This window comes from Aphelocoma coerulescens, chromosome 15, assembly GCF_041296385.1.
Source record: "Aphelocoma coerulescens isolate FSJ_1873_10779 chromosome 15, UR_Acoe_1.0, whole genome shotgun sequence".
Lineage (NCBI taxonomy): Eukaryota > Metazoa > Chordata > Aves > Passeriformes > Corvidae > Aphelocoma > Aphelocoma coerulescens.
Genome location: NC_091029.1, coordinates 1,973,211 through 1,996,161, shown reverse-complemented (window position 1 = coordinate 1,996,161; position 22,951 = coordinate 1,973,211). Strand labels below are relative to the sequence as shown.

General features: G+C 51.5%; 1 protein-coding gene across 2 annotated transcripts; it reads right to left on the bottom strand.

The window, feature by feature from the left end:
- Nucleotides 1-860: 860 nt before the first annotated feature.
- On the bottom strand, nt 861-21,296 carry SCARB1 (scavenger receptor class B member 1). 2 transcript variants are annotated; one of them, XM_069030478.1, is made up of 12 exons: nt 21,063-21,293; nt 16,586-16,743; nt 14,729-14,870; nt 14,065-14,268; nt 13,782-13,877; nt 13,075-13,187; nt 10,972-11,138; nt 10,279-10,397; nt 9,168-9,241; nt 8,251-8,302; nt 7,635-7,781; nt 861-2,011 (listed from the first exon to the last, which is right to left on the bottom strand). In XM_069030478.1, the coding sequence occupies exons 1-12, from the start codon at nt 21,180-21,182 to the stop codon at nt 1,889-1,891; spliced, it is 1,515 nt and encodes a 504-aa protein (XP_068886579.1). In that variant the 5' UTR covers nt 21,183-21,293; the 3' UTR covers nt 861-1,888. The 2 variants fall into 2 exon arrangements, with proteins under 2 accessions (XP_068886579.1, XP_068886580.1); XM_069030479.1 differs by lacking the exon at nt 861-2,011 and adding an exon at nt 2,018-5,334 and having other exon boundaries at nt 21,063-21,296.
- Nucleotides 21,297-22,951: the final 1,655 nt, after the last annotated feature.

The window sequence follows — 22,951 nt, the reverse complement described above, 5'->3', positions numbered from 1 at the left end:
AACAGCGGTATGCCCGCGTTTTATTTGTGTTCACTCGTCCAACTGCAATTAGCACCGTGATGTCATTAAAGCCTCTCACAGGGTGGGTATTGCTGCTGTACGCCCTGCTGTCCCAGAGGCTCTGCCCCACTCCCGGCTCCATCGCCGCTGGCCGAGGCTGTGGGTGTGAGCTCCTGGTTGCCAGTGCATACATTCGGATTCAAGGCCAGAGAGAGTTTACAGCTGCAGTTTAAGAATCACTCTCAGTGGGGATTTGTGCCACAGAGATAACCCAGCAGTAGTGGCCACAAGGAGGGACTTGGCTGTCATACCTGCAAGACACACTTCAGGCACGTAGGGGAGTTCAGCCCATGGACCAAAGTGCTGCCTTTCCCCGTTGTGACCCAGGCTGTAGCACGGCTGCTTCCATGGTGAGGCAGCCTAGGCCCACTGCAGGGCTGGGACGTGGGCAGTAAGGAATGCACTGGCCCAGGACGAGTCTGGTTTAGGTCCTGTGCTAAGAGGACCAGTAAGAGCAATGGAGGTGTAAGAGAAAAGTATTGCTTAGCTCACTAGGAAGTCACAGGGCTGTCCTGGACAAAGATTTCCAGACCCCAAGAGTACCCTTGTCACACCCAGGGAAACAAGTCCTCTGCTCCAAGACAGAGCAGAGATTCCCCACCTCTTGCCAGATACTCCAGCACTGGCCCCTTTGCTTTCCCAAGCTCTTGGCTGGAAGTGGGCAAGGCAGGTGTGGTAGATAACTACTGACTAGTAATTTTCCAAAAATATTCCTGGGCTTTGGGCTTCCTTCCCACTGAAGTGTGACCCAAGACCACCCACCCCCAGTAACATCCAGCCCCAGGTCACCCAACACACCATTTCAGAAATCTGCAATACTTTAATCAAACCCTACTTAAGGCCACTGTTACTTTCATGATTGCACATATTCCTCCCTCTCAAAATCAAAAATATCTTCATTAACACTCAAGGACAGGGTCAAGCTTCCCCCTTCCCGTGGTCAGGCAGTGTGACCAGAGCCACTGATGGCCGATGTGCCGATGGTCACGGCCCGAAGAGCTGGTCCTGGATGGCTGAGCAGGCAGTGGGGACAACTGCCAGGAGCTGAGTGACAGCTCAGATGTACCACCGAGGTTTTGCCAAGGCTCATCTCACGCAGTCACCTACAGCCAGGAGAGATTAAGTAACAGGGCTGTGAGCTGGAAGCACTGTGGAGCACAAGGTCATGGCACAGAACTGGGGCTTTAAAAGTCACCACTACTCTCCAACACATGCAAAGGCTGGAACAACCCCAGGCAGGCTCCAGGTACTGTGGGAAGAGACATCACTGAAGTGACAGCACCCAGAAATGATTTGCAGTGTAGTCCAGTTACATCAAGTGGCAATAAAACTGTAAGTGGCTCCAGGACAGCGTGCCCCATTTGGTGAGATGAACAGTGGCTTTTAAAAAGATCACTAAATCCCATCAGCACTACCTATACAAACCTCATTTATTTTAAAGGCTCCCATTAAAGTGCCTTTTATCCCTAGCAATAGGCAGTTTTAAATTGCAAATAACTTCTCAGATCAGTCAGCAACCATCTTCATTCCACCGGAGAGAGGGGCCATGGCTGGCCCCTGGGGACAAGGGTTCTTGAACGCTGTGCTGAGTGTCTGGACTGGGTCTCTGGATGAGCAGGAATGCTGAGCAGCAGGACTATCCCGTGGCTTTGCCGTGCTGTGCAGGACTCCGCTGAGCTGGCCAGGACTTCGCCTTCCAGAGAGCTCTGTGGATCCGAAGCAGGTGTCACCTGCAGCGCGGCCGTGTCCCAGTGGGCAGCGTGTCCCAGTGGGCAGCGTGTCCCAGTGGGCAGCGTGTCCCTGCGGGAAGCGTGGCGGGGCGGGCGGCTCAGGCCTCGGCATCGTCCTGGCTCAGGGCGTCGGCGTCGTGCAGGAGCGGCGTGGTCTCGGAGGAGGGGGGACGTTTGCTCTGCGTGGAGGGGGGACAGGGGCTCTTCTCGGCAGCGCCTCTCTGCAGGGGAGGGACAGAGGTCACAGCATGGTCACAGCCGGCGGTGCCGCCGCGTCCCCACCCGGAGCACGTGCACCTCGAGCCTCTTGGACTTTCAGTGGCCAAGGGCCCTTTTCTTGAAGTGAAGATTTTTGTACCTCTCTGTACCTCCTGCCCTACCAAAGTGAAGATTTTTGTACCTCTTTGTACCTCCTGCCCTACCAAAATGAGGTTATTTCCATTCTTGCCCACCAGCACCTGTAACACCACCCAAACACCCAGCCTGAAGAGCTGTGGGATGAAGTCAGTGTGCTGCACAGCATCCAAGGTGGAAGGGAGATGGACAGTCTGCTGAGGGACAGAGGAGCTGCAGGCTCCAGCTGCAGCAGGCACAGGCAGCACTCATGCCTAGGATAATGGTAGGTGCAGCCTCTGTGGAAGGGGAAGGGTGGAAGCTGGTGCCTTCTGGCACCAAGACGGCTCCTCCTCCCCATAACCCTTAACACACCTACAAAACAGGTTCACCACCCTCAAAGTTGAGCAGGAGCCAGATACGCCTTTAAACAGACCACGTGGGCCCTGACCCTAAATCATGCCAGAACCCCAGCAGGAAGCAGCAGGTGACCAGAGTGGGCCAATTCCTGCTGCTGGGGACAGAGACACCAGCCTGCCCCTCACCCAGAGACTTTTGCTTGCTGGGGATGTGGGTTGGGGTGTTGTGGAGGGACTATGAGGCTTGTCTAACCCTTCGACTATTGGCCACTGCTGCTCCAGCGTGGGCACCAGTGATACCACCAGGAACACCTGGAGACTCTTTGGGCATGGTGCTATTTGGTTGAAGTTTGGACTTGAGGATCTTGGAGGAATTTTCAACATTAATGAGTCTATGATTCTAGAAGTGCCTACAGACCTCAGGTGAGGGGATACAGTCAGGGCAAAAAAGATGGTTAATATTCAAGGACCACCTCCTCCAAATTCAAGAACAGTCCACCCTAACAAGCATCCCAAGCCAGGAAAAAATGCCAGCAGGGCAATGTGGATGAACCAGGAGCTCCTGACCAACCACAAATGCAGAAAGGAAACATCTGGAAGGTGGGAGCAGGGACAGGTAACCTGGCAGGAATATAGGGACATTCTCCCAGCATGCAGGGATGAAGATAGGAAAGCCAAAACCCAGCTGGAACTGAATCTAGCCAAGGATGTCAGAGACAAGAAAGGCTTCTCAAGTACCCAGGTGACAAAAGAAAGAGGAGGGAACCATACAGGCCTGGGGCTGAATGAGGCAGGGGACCCCAGAAACGGAGGAAAGTCCGGAGCAAGGAAGATGCACCCTTGGTGGAAGAGGATAAGGTCAGAGAATACTTAAGGAACCCAGGCATACACAAATCCATAAACCCTGATGGGATGAATGGGCTCATGGCACAGCAAGGCCATTCCCTGTTGTCTTTGAACAGGCCTGGCAGTGGAGAGAGGGGCCCTAAAACTGAAGGAAAGTATCACTTCTGTCTCAAAAAGATCAAGAAGGAAGCCCTCAGGAGCTACAGGCCAGTCAGCCTCCCTTCATCTCGGAGAAAGTGATGGAGCAGATAATTCTAGGAACCATTTCCAGGCATGTGAAGGACAATTAAATTATCAAGTGTAGTCACTGGGCTTCACCAAGGGGAAATTGTGCTTGACCATCTATGATGAAAGGTCTGGCTTGGTAGATGAGGGGAGAACAGTGGATATTGTCTACCTGGACTCCAGGCTTTTGACACCATCTCCCATGAAAACCTTAGAGGGAAGCTGATGAAGTAGGACTGGATGAGCAGGCAGTGAGGTGGACTGAAAACTGGCTGAACAGCAGGCCCAGAGTTGAGTTGGAGGCCAGTAACCATCAGTGTACACCAGGGGTCAATATTGGGTCCAGGCCTGTGTAACATCTTTATTAACGATCTGCAAAAACTGAGGGAGTGGCTGGTACACCAGAGGGACCTCAGCAGGCTGAGAAACGGACTGGAAGGACCCTCATGAGGTTCAACAAGAGGATGTACAAGGTCTTTCACTTGGGATGAACAACCCCACACACCAGGACACCCTAAAGGTCACCCAGCTCTGCAGCAGTTTGGCAGAAAAGGACCTGAGGACCTCAGGGACACCGAGCTGAAGGTGAGCCAGCAGCGTGGCCGGGGAGCAAAGGCAGCCAACTCTGTCCTGGGCTGCACTGGGAGTGTTGCCAGCAGGTCTTGGAGTGATCCTTCCCCTCTCCTCATCACTGGTGAGGCCATACAGGGAGTACTGTATTCAGTTCTGGGATTCCCAGGACAAGAGAGATGGAACTACTGGGAAGAGTTATTTTGGGACTGGACTGTCTCTTGTGTGAGCAAAGGGACTGTTCAGCCTCGAGAAGAGAAGGCTCGGGGATCTTACCACTGTAAACAAGTTTCTGAAGAGAGGGTGTAAGTGCAGAGCCAGGCTCTTCTTGGTAGTGTCCAGGGCCAGGACAAGAGCCAAGGGGTACTTAAACACAGGGGATTCCATCTGGACATCAAGAAATACTCTTTTTTTCCTTTTTTTTTCTTTTGCTGTAAAAATGGGAACAGGTTGCCCTGAGGAATCTCCATCCCTGAAGATATTAAGAGACATCTGGACATGGTGCTGAGCTAGGTGACTCTGCTTGAGCAGAGGGATTGGGATAGATGAGCTCCAGAGGTCCCCTCAACCTCAACGACTCAGTGATTTTGTGTTCCTGTAATACAAACCCAGATATTTTATACATCAGAAATTCCCTCCTAAAAGCCTCTCTGTTGAGGCTGCCTGCATGCAGGGGAGGGGTGACACCCACCAGGGGACTACCTCTGTTACCCCACAAGTTTTTACCCATTCAAAAAACTTACCTCTGGATCTCAAACACTCAGAGACGGGGGGAAAATAGGCAAGAAAAGTATCTCCTCCCAGCAATCCTATTTTTCCCCTGACCCCTGCTGACATTTTTAGGGCTGCAGATCAGGTACACCAGGGAAACAGTAAGAGCATGTACCTGCAACCTGGTTAAGTGCCAGTACTAAGACATCTAAATTGCCCCAAATAAAGCCAGGAGACACCACTGTTCCATCAAAGCTTGCCAGGACGGCATGTCTGGGAGATGTGCACAGCAAACGTTTCATTTGATTGGTTTTAAGTGAAGTTTAATCAAATCAGGATGAGAGAAAAGCGTGTTACCTTGGCTGGGTACCCACCTACATCCTGGCTTCCCGCAACACCGTCCCCTTAACTGGAGGCAGGTTTGTGGCAGAGCTGGCCTGGTTTGCCTTATTACTGTCTGAGCTCTTTTTATTGCTACTCCAAAATAAAGAGCATTTTTCCTAGAAGACAATCAGTCTAGTTTATGGTGCACTTGGACATGAATTTCACGAGGGTTCCAATTTTCGGAGGAGATTCGAAAAAAAAAAATCACTGTTTAACTAGAATCTAGTTATTAATGAAGATTTCAAAATTTAGGTTAAACTAAGTCCTATTTAAGATTTTGTTCAGTGTCAAGCCAGTTTTAAAATGGTCTGTTTGCCTTTTAAAATTGCCACCACACAGGCTGTAGGCCACAAGGGCAGAGAGCTACAACGTCTGGGGGTGTTCTACCCCTGTCCAGATTATGCATTTCCTAGAGCTGCAAGTCCAACAGATGCATTTCAAACTGGCTCCACTAGAAACTAGACTAAGATTTAAGTGTTTCACAGCACCACATCTACACTGGCTTCAGAGCACACTGCTCCCTCCAGAAGCCAGAGGCACACAAGACGCCAGAGGGAGGAGCTGGGTTCAGGGGGACCTTCATGCTGGCAGACACGTGAAGGTGTGGACAATGTCCCCGCTCAGTGTCCCCCCTGACATCACCTGTGACTTCGGGAGGCAGAACTGTGCGTGATTAAGCAATCAGAGCTAGATCAGCAACACTTCAATCAAATGAGGAACACACCTTGGCTGCAAATCGCTGTCAACCGGTTTACAAGCTCTTATCTACTCATTAGGAGGAGACAGTTCATCTGTCGTTGTACAGCTTTCTTAGAGATTGGTAAGGTCATTGAAGCTTTTTAATCACTTTCCAGATAGTCAGGCACTTCCTGACGTTGAGTTTTAGTTTAACACTTCGTGACTCTTTTGGCTGAGCACAGAAATACAGCTGGCTTATGCCTGGGTTTGGGATATTTCACAAGCAGATATTCAGTTGGCTTGAATGAGTTTAAAATCCAGCTTTTCTCCCTGGCCCTTTCTAGCATGGTTAAATCTCTTTGATACCAGGAATTAAGACTTGCACAAAGCAGGGTGAGGAAATGCCATCTCAGAGCTGCACAAGGTGTTAGAAACGGCTGCCCAGCCCTTTCTCAGAGCTCCTGGGGTCATGCAGCAGACTGGAGCCTGTCTGCCAGCAACCACTCACATGTGCTGAAGTGGGGCAGCTCATCCCAGGGCCATCCAGGGAGCACAGTAAGGGTTTGGTGGTGAGCTCTGGGCTCCATGCTGGGCCCTAGCATCACTCCCACCCTGCAGGGAAGTGTGTGGAAGAACAAGGGGATTTGGGATCATATGTTTAAGTCACTTAAGTAATTGTAGACTTGCTTAAAATCCAATTACGTGATACTCCGAGAACCTTGGCAATATTTAAGGTGGGTTTGCATCGGTGTTTGAGGAAGGGCAGTAACCAGCTGAGCAAAGGCAGCCCCTCACACAGGCCCCCCCTTTGTCTGCTCTCATCCCAAGCACTGCCTTTAATCCCACAAGTAGCCTCTTCACCTCTGCAGCCTTACAGCCAGCCTAAACCACCTGACTGTAGTGCAAAGCTAAATCAGCTTCCTTTGATACAGGGTTAGGGTAGGGAGTTAGATCTCTACGTCGAGAACTAAAGCTTGTAGAGAGCTTAGTGTTATCAGATCGATGTGGAGCCAGAGCCACAGATCTCCACCGAGTGTTTTGGCTGTTTTATATTCAGTCCTGGCAGCTCAGCCTCACCACACTGCCTGCCCCACAGCCCAGCTGCCAGCTCCCAGCAGCCTTCAAAGGTCTTCACTTCTCAGGAAGCCCAGATCCACAAAGGCTCTGAGGGTTTCACTTCCAGAGCTCTTTGGAGCAGTCTGCACAGAAACCAAGAGCATTTCACAGAAATGCAGAATCTGTGCTGGGCTGAGAGCAGCCACAGTGGCTGTGTCCCCTCTGCAAGAACACAGCAACTGCAGTTCACTTAACACGCTGTGTTCAGACAGCTCCATCCTCTGGAGAAGGCTCTGTTCTGACTGGAAAACTGCTGGGACCCTACAGAGGCAGATCTGTGCAATGGCACAGATCTGCTGCCTTCTCTGGAGGCTGGGTTGATAAACTAGGCTTGTTTCTTCGTTAGCTGGGTGAGCTGAGAAATACCTCCTCCTCCAGGAAGCCGCTTCCATCTTGTGCGCCAAGAAAGCCAGAAATGCTTCATGTTATCTATTTGCAGCCCAATTTCTAGATGGCTAAGGAAGTCCTGCTGCTCTCTGCTGGCACCTGGCACCATTAGGAGATTGCTGGTGGCATCAGCCAATGCTTCCTCAGACATGTTAGATTGTCAGCCCAAACTACACCGTCTGATTGAGTCTGATTTGACTCGCAGCATTTCCCATGGGCAGCTGCAGATTCTTACCTTACTCACTGCCATGAGCACAGCTGCTGAGATAATGAGTGGGACACTCAGCCCAAGGAAGATGTACTGCACGTAGTCCAGCACCGACGGGAGCAGCACCAGGTTGTTGTAAAACTGCTTTAGGACTGAGCCTTCGATGGATCCACTCTGCTCAAAAAAGCAGAGCTGTCAGTGGCATTTCCCTCCCGTCCAGGGCTGAGACAGACCAGCAAATGATTCCTCTCCCACCACCTCCCAGCATAAATTAGGGAATTTATGCAAAATTCAGTCAGGCTAGAAGCTTTTACTAAATAGCTGGAGTCAGCTGGACATGCACCCACAGCCAGAGGCTGCACTCCCTGGCCCACATGAGGACAGGGATGCTGGCAGCTCTGTCCAGGGCCCTATTTAACCCCACATCTAGGGCAGAGCCAGAGATTTACCAAGTATAGTGCAGGGTTTGTTCAGCTCAGAGGGATTAATGGCACAGCCATTATTCAAGTATTGAAAAGCCTTCTGTTGGTGCTTAATTAGTCTGTCTGGCTTAAAGCTTTATCCAAAATGGAGTTTTCCCCAGCACTGGGCGATGGGGAAGCAGGAGAGGCTCTGCAGAATCAGGCCAAGGAAGGCAGCTCACCTCTGCAAACCACAGCAGCGGCAGGACCACGGGCTTAATCTTCCCTGTTTGACTGGGGGGAAGAAAATCAAAAAAGAAACACACGCTTAGGTTTATGGTTGATCAGGTCACAATTAACACCATAATTCTTCCTTAAGGGGACATGTCTGACAGACTGACAGTGGCCAGGAAACCAGCATAAGGAGGTGGCAATCCCTGCTGGTCCAGTGAGCTGCTCCCACCTTGGGGGATCAGGTCCAACCTGTGCTTTTCATGCAAGAGCAGAGCTTATGCTTCCATGGGGGCTTAACTGCCCTAGGACAGCAATAAGTACCATCCCACACTTGGGCTCCAGGGAGATGAAACTCAGTGAACCAGAATGCTAAAGTTCATGTCTCAGTCACCTGGATGGCACCGTGGGGTGCAGTCTGCAGGTGTTTGCCCCGCAGCCAAAGCAGCGAGAGCACACTCCCACCCTTGTTGGTATTTAACATCTGGCACCACACAGTTTGGTTACAGGGACCTCCTGTTTGCTTTCATAGAACTGGAAGTGTCTTTCTTCACTCTCCACCCTGCAGGCAGGGTGTGTTTTGCCTCTCCATGCTGCAGGTAACTCCTGAGGAGGCAGCACAGTGGAGGTGAACAGTTCCTGCCTCACCAGGAGGAGCCGTGCACCCCTCGGCTGCCCGGTCAGGGACAGGGACACTGCCCGAGCTGAGCAAACAGGCAGCCACTCTCTGCACTGCCAGAGGATGGAACTTGTGGTCACTGGAATGGCTGATGTTTCAGCAGAAGCCAGCTGGCTCCAGCAATAGGACAACTGGTCATGGTAAAGCTGCTTCATCTTTGGGGAGAGTAAACTGTGCAGCAACCTCAGCATCAGCAGAACTCCCTGCTCAGGGAAGGCAGATGGACGTTTCTAGAAGGTGACCACTTACATTATACCAGACACGTGCTTTATGTACAGGTTCAGCTGGAGCTTGATGGAGCAGTTCATGGGGATGCCCGTCATCTGCACAGGGAGAGACCAATTCATCAGTAACCTCTAAGTGACTTTGTAGGGACCAACAGACTCTGATCAGCAACACCCCAAGACCATGAAAACATCACACTTCAAAGCTGATCTTGTTGACACCCATTAAGACATTGGTTTCTCATGAGTCTGCAGTGTTGCAACACATTTTTACAAGCAGAGAATTGTTGTTGGACTGTCACTGTTTGTAGTCAGCAGACTGCAGCTAGATAAAAATATAATTAACTGTATTGCTATCAGTAGATGTTTAATACTGTAATAAACTTAATTAGATTTTCATAACTGTGATAAGAAAAGCAGTCAGAATCAAATTCTATATAAGATATGCAGTTTACCTTACCTCAAGAGGGAAATGGGTTTTTTGCTGGAGCAAACATCACTGAGTGTTTGGAAAAACTAACCATGCACAACACAGGCTGCGGGTGGAAAATGCCAAAGTCCCCTTCCCATCAGCAGCTGGGACAATGATGCCTCAGGACATCCCAAATAATCCCCTCTGGAGCAGTGACTTCACCCTCACGCTGTAGGTACGTGAGGGATGCAACACAGCAGCAGCCCAGTGCAAAAGCAGTCAGGTCCAGATGGGCAGGTTGAGAGAGTGGAAGAAGCCAGCCCAAAAATGGAGGCACCAGCCTGAGCCACAGCCTGGTCTGCACACTTTGCCAGCCAGTTCTGATGGCAATGCACATTTGCAGATTTGGGGCAAAGCTGGGCTGCTGCCAGATACACCTCCTGGTGTTATAGGCCTGAGTCAGTGGAAAGAACTTCACTGTGCTTATCGAAACAGTTATGTTTATAATTAGTTCTGCAATTCACTAGAAGCCAGGCTAATTATTCAATTAGTTTATGGCTTTGATATTTTTATCTGCACATGTCCTTGCCAATCTGCACTATGGAACCTGCTCAAATCAGTGCCACAAGAGCAGAGTGGTGCCATTGCTCAGCTGATGGCAGGGTCCCCCCCCATCCTGGGCTGGTCCCTGGGGTGAGGGGAGGACCCTGGTGGGCTCACTCACAGGGTGCACATCGAGGAAAAGCCCGTGCTGGTCCTTGCTGGGGTGCAGGCCTTCGACTGCGCTCACCAGGGATGGGTCGGCATTGTAGAAGTGAGGGTGGGAAATGAACATCGGTGCATCTGCATGAGATTGAAGACATCTTAAACTCCTCCACACCTACCTAAGAACTTTTCTTGACGTTTTTATGGACTTGCAGTATTTGTTCTGAACAGGCTTTTACATTTTCTCCTCCCAACCCTTCCCTCCCTGCAGGTCATTCCATTGCTCCAGGAGGGTTGAGGACCAGCCACCACACAACGCTGTGGTAACTCACTGTTCCCAGACACAAGTTAGGACACCCAGCCTGGACTGTCGCTCCTGTGTGACGCATGCTCAGTGTCCAAAGTCAACATTTAATTTGGCAGTTGCATGGGCTGCCTCTTCCTTGCTCCCCTGCCTGCTCCCACCGCCAGCCCAGGGGATGTAATGCTCCCACAAATGCCAGGCTGTCATAGGGCTGGGCACTGAAGGAACTTTGGGCACAAGGGGCTTTCCCTCATTGCTGAGAGGCCTGAGGGAGTACACACAGAGCCCAGCAGTACTTTTCAGCATCCCAGAGGACACCAGAGCTGATTTTCCAGACAGCCAAGCTTGTATTGCATCTCGAATTTAACATTTGTCCATTAACGGAGAGCCAGGGGGGAAAGGACTTACTGAGTCTACAGGTGCTGACGTTCTGGATGCCAGACTGCATGCAGGGGCAGAAGCCCTCGTTGGGTGGATAATCTGTGCCGTTGGCAAAGAGGGTTTTCGGTGCCACAAACCGATAGGTGGGCACACCCTTGAACTTCCCAGACTGCTCATACACCAGTGTCATGGATCTGGAAGGGTTTCAATGGAGAAGGAACAGGATTAGTCAACAGGTCTCCAGCTGAGGACTGGGTTTTTATCTTGCCTGGATAAGATGCAGTTGCAATGTAACTTAGACTTTGAGATCCAGATAAACCCTCAGAGCAGTGCTTTGGATGGGGAATGAATATTTACGCCTTTTGCTTTCCATATTTTAAGCACATCTACAGGGTTGGTCAGGACAAGTTATGGAGAGAAACCACAGGATTATGTCCATTTGCTATATCCAGGTGAGATTTGTTTAAAGGCATGTAGCAATCCCCAGGGCTGCTCTCCAAGAGATAATATCCACTTTATGCAAGCCTTGGCTCTGAGGTGCTCCGTTACAGGGCACAGACACTAGATAAACCTCTTTCACAGGCCAACTCTGGCAACAGGCTGCCAGGGGAGTGGAAAATTTCTCTATATGACACAGCAAAATTTTTTTTCTTGCTACAAGAGGCTATTGATGTTGTGCTGCAATATTGCTACCAGCTGGCCAGGATCAATGCAAGTTTCCAGGACAAAGGTTTGCTCCCTTCACACTTGAGTGAGGCTTGCAGAGAATCACAGAATGAGTAAGTGGGTCACAGAGAAGATCCAGGACACCTTGGGCAGGCCAAGGGGATGCTCATTCCTACAGAGGCTTTCTGATGCTCTGGGATGGGGGGGGTGGTTCAGGGCATGTTCAGCAGTTACATATGTGCCTCTTGGCTCTGCTCACCTTCCAGCAAGGAGGCAGAAGTTGCTGTAGCACATCAGCAGCATAAAACCTGGGTAGCTGCACCTCAGCATCAGCTGCATTTCATGTGTACAGAGCACAGGAGATGGGCCCTGCCTGTCCTGCAGCAAGGCAGGAATGCTCTCAGCCTACCAACTGATGTTTGTGACTCTGGGTAAACAGAGGCCGAGGCAGAGGTCTGGGGAGAAGACACAGCACTGTCTGAGAAGCTGAGCCATTTCCCCACAGTTCTGTGTGGCAGGAACCTCCTGTGCCAACCAGAAACCAAGCTTGGTTTCCTCCACTTCACTAGAAGCATGCTCCATTCCACACATTTCTGTGGTTTTACAGGAACAGGTTATGTGTGTTTTAGACTCGGTTACAGGTAAACTTCCGTGTAAATTCCTGGCTCCGGGTCATTCTGGCACTTGCTGATGCCCCTTGTGCAGAGGAATCCCTGTGCTATTGCTCAGCTCAGCTGTTTGTTCACTGAAGAGGTCATTGTTCTCACTGTTCTCTATTCAACATGAGCACTTGCTTGTTTTGCAGCACTATCTACAAAGCCTGAGTTATCATTATCTTCCCCAAGCTAGGGACAGGGGTTTTGTGCCTGCTTCCCCTCCTTTCAGCCTCAGGCATAGGTACTTTAACCCCTGTGTGATCAGCTAAGGTCAGGGTGGCTTATATAAGCAGGAGCAAAAAAAAAAAAAAAAAAAAAAAAGGAAAACAAAGAAGAAAGAGCCTGGAAATGGTGGCAAGAGTTTCCCCCCTGACATAATTTCTCCAAGAGTTTAGTCAGCTGAAAGAGTTCTGCAAACAGTTACAGTTGCATTTCCCTCTGACAACCCTTACTTCTCCTTCTCACTGCCCACATCTTATCTACGTAAGATAACCACATCTGGTTATCTTGTACTGATTCACCTCGGGCAAGTTGGACTTCTCCAGTGATATGGAAGGTATTTATGGACACCACAAGATGCTGATGATCAGACAACGACACTGTTTGCAAAGCTCAGATACCACAACCCCAGTAGGTAAGGCACCCCTAGAGCAGCTGAACTTTAACTACATAAACAAATAAACAGAACTTTAACTACAGAAACAAATCCTGAGCCCTCTGTGTCACTGCATGGGAGCTCTGTGTGTGCAGGATGGGTGCAGCGTGTCCTGCCACCTGCATGGGGACAGGCTGGTGGCTGTGGCCTCACCTGCAGGCATCAGGGCTGTAGAACTCCAGGGAGGTCGGGGACATGAACGGTGGCCACATCTCCCCCGCTGTCCCATTGATCATGTTGCACTGGCTGCTCCTCCAGTAGTTCACCTGTGGGACAAGTGTAGAGAGAAGAACTCAGAAGGACGAGCTTGCTGCAGCCAGCTTTCACCCCTGCATGGAATATCCACCACCCCATACTGCTTCCATAGCAGCTTGGGATAGCAGCATCAAAGATCTTTCCCATCTTAAGCGTATTTTCCATGATTCTGAGAGTCAAACATCCACCCAACTAATAGACAAGATCCACCTGTCCCCAGGGGCTGATCTCTAGATTCAGCTGATTTTAGTTAGGAGTAGAATTCCACAAGGGAAGAGTAAAGCATCATTTAACAAGAGTACTTGACACCTTCAACACAGGCCACAGGAGCCTGAGACTTCAGCCCTTAGAGCAACCAGCTCCAACAGCACTGCAAGGGAGTCCAAGTGAAACCCAAGAGGAGATGAATTTAATGCGTCCTGACAAGCCCCTTGCCACATGGCCACCTCCTGGCAACTTGCTAGAAGAGAAGTTGCAGCACTTGAAGTCCTGTAGAAACTTGTTTTCAAACCTGACCCACGCACAACAGCACCCAGAGCTTTCAGTTTACCCTGCTTTAAGTCAGGCACTGCCCTATTACTAAAGGTTTGCTGCCAGACACTCACCTTCTTTAGCCCATTCCATGAATCAATCATATGAACTTGACTGATGTCCTTCATGCCTGTGTTTACTGTGAACAGTCCTGAATTGGAGTTGTTAAACTGCAGAGAGAAGGAACGACTTTTTAATCCACCACACACAGCAAGGCTGCGGCACATCACTGACTCTGGGTGCTCCATCAGCTCTAGGGGTGCCTCACATACCATCAGCTACTCAACTTCTACTTAGCCAGGTGCCTGAGACATCCCCAAGAACAATATAGCATTCCCAACCAACCACTTTACTTACATCTACAAATAATCCAAACTTCCCCTTGAAAGGGATCAGGCCAGGAACAAGCATATTTATTGTGTCTATAAGGGGGTCTTCATACCCCCACATGATCTCCCCCACTGTCCGGTTCATGAACGCCTCCTGTTTCAGGCCAGCCAGGGCTCCACTCAGTAAAATCTTCAAAACATTTGGCAGTTTTTCCATCATCACAGCTGCTCCCTGGGAAAGAAAACAAAACCTCTGGGATAAGAGCCCCATCTTTACCAAAGAGGAAGCATTTTTGGCGCTGAGCAAAATCATTCTGCTGCTCTCATCTATAGCCCCAGAGGAATCCTCTGGACAGACTGAGGCTCTTCATTTATTCCCAGTTTGGGAAGAAAGCAGTTGAGGGCTCACAGGCTTGATTTCCCCACAGGATGCTCAGGTGAGGTTGCAGACTCAAGCCCAGCTGCTTTGCCAGCCCTTTGGCACATTCTGGTTTTGGAACAGTAGCAGCCCAACACAACAACCAACACTCAGAACAGAGATAATTCCATTTTATGAGTTTAACTACCTCATTGTTTGATAAGCCTTAAAACCCACAAGAAAGTGATTCAGTAATCCAGTGATTCAGTGCTGGGCTTCACCACCCTCCCTGCAAGCTCAGAAGGTGGAGCCCATCCAGACAACAAGCACTCACCAACATCAAAATGTTTGGCACAACAACATACTCGTCTTCGGTGCCGTTGGACAAGTCTGGCTGGAAGAAAAGGTTCCGGTTCTCCAGGTAGGAAACTGTGTCATTGTTGTGGAACGTGATATTTGTTTTATACCTGTACTCCCTGCAAAGAGATGGGAGATCATGGGAACCTTCCCCCAGGCAGAGCCCCTGCTGCCTGTGGAGCAAGGATGGCCTGCACAGGCCTGGGCTTGAAGGAGACCAAACCCCAGCGAGGAGCAACACGGCAGCTGGGGAGGCAGCGTGGGAACAGATATAAACCTCACATCCCAACCAGGGCAAGCGTCTGGCAGGAGGAGAGGGCAGCCCATGAGAGAGGCATCCTGACAGGATGGATTCCTGCAGACACAAAGTGCTTCTTCCCAACTCAACACCCAAGAAATTCAAGACAAAAGCCCAAGTCTTCTCCATTGCTTCACCTACAGCCACTGCAAAGCCCAGCCACATCAGAGAGGTGCCCAGATACGCAGAGCCACAGAAACCCACACGCCAAAACAACCTGCAAACAGGAGAGGACCAGCCAAGATGCCACGTGTTCCACCAGTGAGCCCACACTGATTTGCTCCCAATCTCCCTGATGGCTCCTGGGTTCAGGGCAGCCTGACCCTCCACACAACATCGTGGCCCTTCTGCTCCTCAGGGCTTCAGGCCATCCATGTCCTGCACACTGCCCAGTGCTGCTGGACTTCAGCCCACGCCACAGGGCAGCCCCAGTGTCACAGACACTGCAGTGCTCTGCAGCAGTGCAAGGCTGTCCCCAGCATCACAAGCCTGTTACTGCTCCTGGAGGAACTGAAGCTCAACTCACCAGCAAAAACAAAGTCCTTCACTGTGGAGCCTCTGTTTTACAGCCCCCATTAGGACAGGGCACTAATCTTGCTCAGAAGGAACACAAGAACACTAATAAGCTTCAAACCTTTGTTTATTATTATTTAAAGTAAGGGAAGCTTTTCCCCAAGCCAGTGAGTGATACAATTCCAATATACAGAACCCACATGGTGTGACCTGCAATGCCAGAGGAAACAAGGGCATATACATACCGCAAGCCTCCCCTCCACACTGCTCAAACAGCTTTGGATTAACCAATAATCTTCCCACATGAGCTTGCTTAGGCTGCTGGTTTAACCTCACCACATTAGTGTAGGCACTGAGGTGTTGAAGATCGCTGTTAAATGGGAAGTTCACATGTTCAACTCAACACCAACTATCACTTGCTCTTTCAGGTGCTGAGAAACACCTGGGGCTTCAGCCACCATTCTCAGCCATGGCAGACAGACCCAGCCCTGCTGTGTGTGGCTCTGACCCAGTGTTAGTGCTCCATACTTGTTCTCCATACTGGTTCCCATGACCAGAGAGCTCACGTTAGGCACATTCTGGGTCTTACGTTAGATAAGGACTGAAGTTTGATACTGAGGCGACTCCAGCTCAAGAGCTGGGCTCTTAAAAGCACAACGAAGATAAAATAAGAGCACTCTGAAGACAGGGTCACCCACCACCACACCAACACCCCTCATACCCATGTTTGGACCACATCAGCCCAGGTCTGCCTGCCCAACAGGCCCCAGAAAAGGATTGAGCTCCACAACTCAGTGGAGCACCCACCAATCTCTCTCTGCCTCAGCAGCCAGAGGTCCTACGTGTATCTTTAGCATGATCAGAGCAATCAGAGCACATTTGGGTCACTTTAAAATCCAGTGCCACTGGGCTCCCACCGACCCTGCTGATGCAATGTCCTCCTGCCAGAGGAGCCAGCCAGCAGCCTGGTGGGCAGCACGGTGGTCAGGCTCATGCCAAGTTGGACCACAAGTGGTACCTGACCTGTACACGTAGGGTCCACGCTGGCTCAGCACCGGCTTCTCTCCCTGGAGGACCTGCTTGGGGTTCAGCACTTCGAAGAAATGCACTGACAAGTAGAAAGGAACAGGGATGTCTTTCCACATTTGGAAGGAGATGCTGCTGGGGTTGATCCTGACATTCTGTAAGGAAAAAAAAATAAGGAGACACAACTTTTGGGCTTTGTGGCTGCAGATGAGCACAGCCACCCTCAGCTCAATGTAAGGCAGAGCCAAAGGTGGCAGTTACAAGAGAGGCTCTCCAGAGGATCCAGGTGTGTTTGGCAGACTGAGACCGAGCTAGATCTACAGGGAGAACTCCTGTGCGTGCAGAAGCGGCAAGTTTATGCCACAGGATGGTTGCTGGCTTATTCATTCAGGTTTAACTTTTCAAATCCTACCCATAGGGTTTCCAAGGTTTTTTTTTATATGCTGGAGACTTGGCTCTGCACTAGACAAACCAGTACTGAATTATTCACTATTCTGCATGTTTTACTTGTCTGGCAGAAACAACTCTGTCCCTAAGGCCTTTGCTCCTGGATTTGGCAGCTCCACACGGCTAAAAGCAAGCAAGAAGTGGCACAGCTATCCTCATAACTGTTGGGGTACCAGCAGGGAGAGCCCACTAGATTCCCAAAAAGAAGACAGAGAACTTGGATGGCAACCCAGCTGTGTCCCAACAGCACAGCACGGACACCTCTGCCTCCTCTCAGCTGCCAGCCTGCATTGACTCACAATTGATCATGAGGCAGATCAAAGGCAAGGCACAACCCAACCATGTTCCCATATCACTCTCCTGTGTGCTGGGTAATGCCTGCAGGAGCTCAAAGACAACCTAAGTTCTCCTCAGCTCATGTCTTGGCATCTGGCCACCTCTGCCTCCACTCCCTCCCTGCCTCCAGGAGGCTGCAGTAGGGGCAAGAGCTTGTTCCTTCTTGAACATCTACTTTGGATGTGTTCCACCACAGTCTTTTCTTCTGCAAGCACAAATCCTTGGCCCTGCTTAGGTAAGCTAGCCAGCTTATGGAAGTGGGGTTGATCCACCAGCGGGAGGAGGGACATGGGCTTTATGCTGGTGCAGCTCAGCAGCCCCACAGCAGCCCCTGCTCTGGAGCAGCTCGATCTGACTGGGCACATATTGCTGACACAAAGGGCTGAGGTGGAACTCTGCCAGAGGTTTTCCCACACCACCTCATCTTTCTTTAGGCATTTCATGGCAGGGCTGAGCTGCCCGTGAGCAGCAGGGCTCTGCAAGCCCCTCATCCAAGCCCTACCCTAAGCAGACATCTCCACAATGCTGTGTAGCCCATCTAACCTAGCAAACCCTTCCTGTTGCCACTTCCATGCCCACATGTTGCTCTAATTTTGCCAGCATCAAGGATTTCATGGAAAAGAAGCAGTAATAGGACAAATTTTAATTTAGTCTGCTTTACAACCCTGATTCCAGAGTGTTGAATTGATTACAACCAAGAGCATTTAGTTTCCTTTACTTGCTTATTCCGTCTTGCACTCCTTTGATTACTTGTTGCATATGCATTTATTTTTATAACACGTACCCTGTCAGATGGAGTTACACCCCAGCTCTCTGCTGCCTTTCCCAGCTCCCTCCCACCCGGGCACAGCAGCTCAAGGTACACCACAGGTGCTGCTAAGATCCCCTATAACAGAGTAGCCTTGAAATTAAGCTACTTTTAAGTCAAAACAAACATGGTCATATGTCTGAAATAAAAACAGACTATTTGTCAACTAGATGGGTTACAAAGGGTCACTGAGATGTTTGACCCCTCCTAACCAGGCTGATCTTTGTTCCTGAGGAACCGAAAGGATCTGGTTACAGTCCAGCGGCTCAAGACAGGGCCAGAAGAGCAGCAGCTCCACCACAGTGTCCAAATCCTGCTTCTCCAGGAGGGAGGCACCCTGCTCAGTAAAACTGAGAGATGAGGTTTCCCCTGCAGACTGGAAGGAGCGGTGAAGCTGGGTGTCAGTCAGACCTCACCCTCCACATCCTCTCAGCACCCTCCTCCTCACCCTGCTACCTCAGCAAGGTCGGTGCTGCCGCTTGCTCCTGGCTCCTGCCACCCAGGGCAGCATCAGACTGCTCCCAAGTGGAGCAGCCACAGGTAGCAGAGGGATGAGCTGATGCAGCCTCACTGTGTGCAAGCTCATACCTTGGACAGGTCTGTGGCATTCCAGGTGCTTCCAGAAAAGAAATACCCCCAGGTTTTGCAGGGCCAACCCCACAGGCAGCCCAATGTAGATGGGGCAAGACACAGGCTCCAAGCTCCCTGCATCCTCTTGCTTTCCCTGCAGACTTCACGCAAAGATATCCTTGAAACAACCACCTCTCTGTAACATTTCCATCAGGATACACCATCCTGACAGAGCTCAGGAAGCCAGAAAGGAAACCAGCCTTTACCTGCCCAACCCCAGCTCTTCAAGCTCCTCTTACCCACACTACTCTGAAACCCAGGAGTTTCAGTAAGGGCCTGAATATTCCTCATCACCCCTCAGCGCTCAGTTATCAGGCTTAATGTGAAATGGAAAAAATATGAGTTCAGGGCAATTTTGTGTTGTGTTAAAGATGTGGAGATCAAGGGTTTGAGGTGAAGGGAGCAGAAACAAGGGTTGGTCTTTTCCTCATCTTCTGCTCTCATTGCAAATTACTAGGACTTAGCTAATTAGGTTGAAAGAATCAGGATTAGCTAAAAAGAGGGCAGAAAGGTTTTTGCATGAAAAATGTCATTTCTGTTCTGCAGGGGCCCTTCAGCCTTTTATTTGCAGGTACCAGCTCCTGCTGTCGATAAAACTGAACAAATATTTTCTACTGTTTAATCTACAGGACTGTCTGGTTCTGCCCAGCCAGTAGCGCTTCTCGGGGGTATGTTTAAGTAGGTCATTTTCAGCAGAGACTTTGCGCCACATGCAACGCCAGCCATTGGCTGTGAGGTGTTTGTTTACCTCTTTCATCAGAGGCAAATTTTATGGGGTTGATCTGGGTAGGTGGAACCTTGGAGAAGGGCCAAGGCAGGGAGCACATCTGCTTTGGACAGGGAGAAAAAGGGTTGGCTAAATGTGGGGATGAGCTCAGCAGGATAACTGGTGCCCCAGCAGCAGGGACAGGTTCATAAAACTGTGCAGCAGTCACTGAACAGACCAACAACTCCATCCACAGCCCCACATTTTGGGGACAAACCCTCTTCAGCCTCAGGACCTCTACTGAGGATAAAACAGATCTTCAGAGAAGCAACTCTGCAGGTTTTCAGTCTAGGAGAGAGGATAACTCAGAGGCTGCTCCATGCACGAGGCTCATTTGGAGCGCTCCTGCACATCATCTGCCCTGTTTCCAGTTGGGAAAGCACCTCACCAGAGCACACGTGAGCCCACTAGTCTGCATCTATTTATGAAAGGAGTACCTGGTGCTGCGGGTAGAAGGAGGTGAGGGGGAGGAAGGGTTGGTGCTCAGGGTGATGCTCTGCCAAGCGCTGCATCCCCAGCCAGTTCCAGGGATGCAAAGAGCCCTCGTTATCCAGGGGTGGTTAACCTGCTCGCTTCGGGCAAATTTGCTGTCGCCAAGGGTGGAACACTCCACGCCGGCATTTGCCCAGAGTAAGAGCCTGAGGCTGCTGGGAGCTGCAGCAGCTGCCACCTGCAGCGCTCGGCTCTCCGGACCGCACCGCACAAGCAAACGTGCCCGCAGCACGAACCAGCCCCAGCCCGCAGCGCACCGGCTCCAGCCACCGACCGCACCACACGTGGGGCTCCAGCGCACCCCGCTCGGCCCCTCCACCGAGCGCGCACCGGCTCCAGCGCACCCCGAGCCCGCACTGGCTGCATCACACCCCGAGCCCCGCCACCGAGCGCGCACCGGCTGCATCACACCCCGAGCCCCGCCGCCACCGAGCCCGCAGCGGCTGCATCACACCCCGAGCCCCGCCACCGAGCGCGCACCGGCTGCATCACACCCCGAGCCCCGCCGCCACCGAGCGCGCACCGGCTGCATCACACCCCGAGCCCCGCCACCGAGCGCGCACCGGCTGCATCACACCCCGAGCCCCGCCACCGAGCGCGCACCGGCTGCATCACACCCCGAGCCCCGCTGCCACCGAGCCCGCACCCGCTGCATCACACCCCGCTCGGCCCCTCCACCGAGCCCGCAGCGGCTGCATCACACCCCGAGCCCGCACCCGCTGCATCACACCCCGAGCCCCTCCACCGAGCCCGCAGCGGCTGCATCACACCCCGAGCCCCTCCACCGAGCCCGCACCCGCTGCATCACACCCCGAGCCCGCACCCGCTGCATCACACCCCGCTCGGACCCGCCACCGAGCCCGCACCCGCTGCATCACACCCCGAGCCCCTCCACCGAGCCCGCACCCGCTGCATCACACCCCGAGCCCCTCCACCGAGCCCGCACGGAGCCTTGCCCCCGCCGCGCCTCCGGCGCAGCCCCGAGCCCCGCTGACCTTGATGACCTGCTGCCTGATGATGACGGGCCCCAGGAGCAGCAGGCAGCCCCCCGCGAGGGCGCAGGCCACCCCGGCCAGCCCCAGCCCCACAGACAGCCTGCGCCGGGCCACGGCCATGGCGCGGCGGAGCCGGGAGCGAATCGGTACCGGCAGAGGCGCCGCCGCCACGGCCGCCGCTTTATGGCCCCGCGGCCCGGCCCGGCCCGGCCCGGCCCGGCCGAGAGGGCGGGGCCAAGCGGGGAACGGGCGGGGCCGATGCGGCAGGCCACGCCCCCAGCCCCGGAGCCCACGGAGCGACGGGAAAGGGAAGCCGAGCGTGGGGAGAGTGTGAACACGTGTGTCCGCACGGAAACGGGGAAATGGGTACAGTATAGAGGGAAATAGCGTATATAAATAGATAAAATATCGTTCAGTCATAGAATGGTAGAATAAAGGTGGAAGGGACCTTATAATTCATCTCGTTCCACGCCCCTGCCATGGGCAGGGACACCTTCCACTATCCCAGGCTGCTCCAAGCCCCGTCCAACCTGGCCTTGAACACTTTCAGGGATGGGGCAGCCACAGCTTCTCTGGGAAATCTGTTCCTGTGCCTCATCCTCACAGTACAGATTTTTTTTTCTAATATCTAATCGAAACCTACTCTTTTTTTTCAGTTTGAAGCCGTTCCTCCTTGTTCTGTCACTATATGCTAGATAAAAAAAAATATATAAATGTGTTTGTATTCCTGTGTATATGTACATATATGTATATTCTTGCTGGAGGAGTAAATATCCATCACCTATTAACCTGCCTCTGTTTTTCCATTTAACCCAACTCTGCTTTACCAAAGAATTGGGTCTTTTGTCTGTCTGGGTCTGTCTGAATGCGGCCCTGAACAAAAGCCTCATTGAGCAGAAAATTGAATCCAGTTTATGACAGCCTGTTTTAAATCAATCATGCTCAACATCCCATTGTCCCAGCTGCAAGACGACCTGAGCTGGAACATCTGGAAACTGGACTGCTTCCACCTGCCTGCATGATGAGAGGAGACATAATCTCATGGCAGGACCAGGCAGGGTCCAGCACAGCACAAGTCCTGCCTCGCCGTGGCCTCCACCTCGGTGGAATATTTGCATTTCTATCTTTACACTTAACTGTGTCTTTTTTTCCTTCCAAATCTTTAGCCCTGATAGTTGCCTCTGTTTAACTACCAAATTAATTATCAATGTCTCTGTTCAATCCCGGCCAGTCTCTGCTGTGGGATGAGCCCCCTCTCCCAGCAGCAATGCCTTCAGAACAGCACAAAGTAGGTGTTGTGTTTTCCTTTACTTTTTAAAACATTTTGTTACAAAGAAATGCTGTGAAAGGAATTTATCTTCAAGTTTCAGTAAATCCCAGTAAAATCCAGGAGATTCCCTGAGGCACTGTGGATCAATGTGACTGTGAGAAGATCTCTGGGAACAGCATGTTCTGCCACTGTTAGAAAAACCTTAAAGTTTACGAAATGCTTTGCTTTCCTCATCAAATTTTGCTGTTCTGTGGTTGATCCCACCCCAACTGCTGTCTCCGCTCACGGGTGCTGCCTCTGAAGAACTGGCAGTGCCACTGTGAGCCTTGAGGTTCCTCAAACCCAGCAGAGTGACCTTCAGGGGTCACAGAACCATAGAGTGTCCTGAGTTGGAAGGGACCGAGTAGGATCAAGTCAAAACCCTGCACAGGACAGCTCCAAAATCCCACCACGTGCCTGAGAGTGTTGTCCAAACTCTTCCTGAACTGTGGCAGGCTTGGTGCTGTGACCACTGCCCCAGGAATCCTGTTCAGTGTCTGACCACTCTCTGTGGGAAGAACTTTTTTTCTAATACCCAACCTAGCCCTCCTGACACAACTCCATGCCATTCTCTCTGTGG

Coding starts and splice junctions, on each gene's coding strand:
- SCARB1 (XM_069030479.1), bottom strand. CDS start 21,182: ATGGCCGTGGCCCGGCGCAGGCTGTCTGTGGGGCTGGGGCTGGCCGGG. Junction 10,398..10,971: donor CGTCAGCACCTGTAGACTCA/GTAAGTCCTTTC, acceptor AATCTCATGCAG/ATGCACCGATGTTCATTTCC. Junction 5,335..7,634: donor TGCTCATGGCAGTGAGTAAG/GTAAGAATCTGC, acceptor ATTGTCTTCTAG/GAAAAATGCTCTTTATTTTG.